The sequence below is a fragment of the Chaetura pelagica genome, unplaced genomic scaffold (genome assembly GCF_000747805.2).
Source record: "Chaetura pelagica isolate M959 unplaced genomic scaffold, ChaPel_1.0 scaffold553, whole genome shotgun sequence".
Lineage (NCBI taxonomy): Eukaryota > Metazoa > Chordata > Aves > Apodiformes > Apodidae > Chaetura > Chaetura pelagica.
The window spans coordinates 1-1,064 of record NW_009952808.1 but is presented as its reverse complement, the minus strand read 5'-3'; the positions used below and the strand labels follow the sequence as shown (position 1 = coordinate 1,064).

General features: G+C 61.2%; 1 protein-coding gene across 1 annotated transcript in view; it reads left to right on the top strand.

Moving 5' to 3' along the window:
- LOC104386421 (beta-adrenergic receptor kinase 1) overlaps positions 1-1,028 on the top strand; it is a gene marked incomplete at its 3' end in the record, with an annotated part of 37,318 nt that extends 36,290 nt beyond the window's left edge. Inside the window, exon 21 of the mRNA XM_009995030.1 lies at positions 962-1,028. Coding sequence (XP_009993332.1) covers positions 962-1,028 — 67 coding nt within the window. The remainder of the gene's footprint in view (positions 1-961) is intronic.
- Between the last annotated feature and the right edge of the window lie 36 nt (positions 1,029-1,064).

Below are 1,064 nucleotides of genomic sequence, written 5' to 3'. Positions count from 1 at the left end.
TTTGGGGGGGGAACGTACACACACGCCCCTCTGGTGGGGCCGGGGGGTGTGGTGGTGGTGGTGGGTTGGGGAAGGACCCGTGGGGAAGGGGCTGCGTGGGTGCCGAGGGGAGGGAATGGTCCTTGAGGGTCTCAGGTGCCCCTACAGGGGGTCCCTTGGGGACCTCGGAGCCCCTCGGGGACCTTGGGGATCCCCCCAGACCCCATATCCTATGAGTGCTCATCCGTCAGGGCCTCAGATCTCCTATAGGGACCCCTGGGACCCCACATTCCCTCAGGGACTTTGGAGATCCTCCCAGACCCCATACACTATGAATGCTCATCCACAGGGACCTCAGGTCCCCTATAAGGACCCTCCCAAACCCCCTACACCATAAGTGCACCCCCATAAGGATCTCAGATCCCCTATAAGGACCCTCCCAGATCCCCTACACCATAAGTGCACCCCCATAAGGATCTCAGATCCCCTATAAGGACCCTCCCAGATCCCCTACACCATAAGTGCACCCCCGTAAGGATCTCAGATCCCCTATAAGGACCCTCCCAGACACCCTACACCATAAGTGCACCCCCATAAGGACCTCAGATCCCCTACAGGGACCCCTGAGCCCTTCAGAGACCTTGGAGAACCACCCCAGACCCCCTACACTATAAGTACACCCCACGGGGACCTCAGATCCCCCTATAGGGACCCCCTGGGACCCCTGAGACCCTCAGGGACCCCCCCAGACCCTATACATCATAACTGCACTCCTGTAAAGACCCCAGATCCCCTCTGGGGACCTTCTGGGGACCCCTTGAGGACCTTTGGGGAACCCCCCCCAGCTCCTTTACATGATAAGTACACCCCCATAAGGAGCCCAGGTCCCCTCCTCTAGGGGGTGGTGAAAGGGTTGGGGGTCAGGACCTCCTGCTGACACCGTGTCCCCCTGACCCTGTGGTGTCCCCTCTCCTGTCCCCAGGAACAAGTCTGGGATCTGGGGATGGCGCTCGGAGAAGATGGAGGTGGTCAGTGGCTACGAGGCCAAGGTGAGCATGGCCATGGGGACAGGGGGGGGCGGGGGG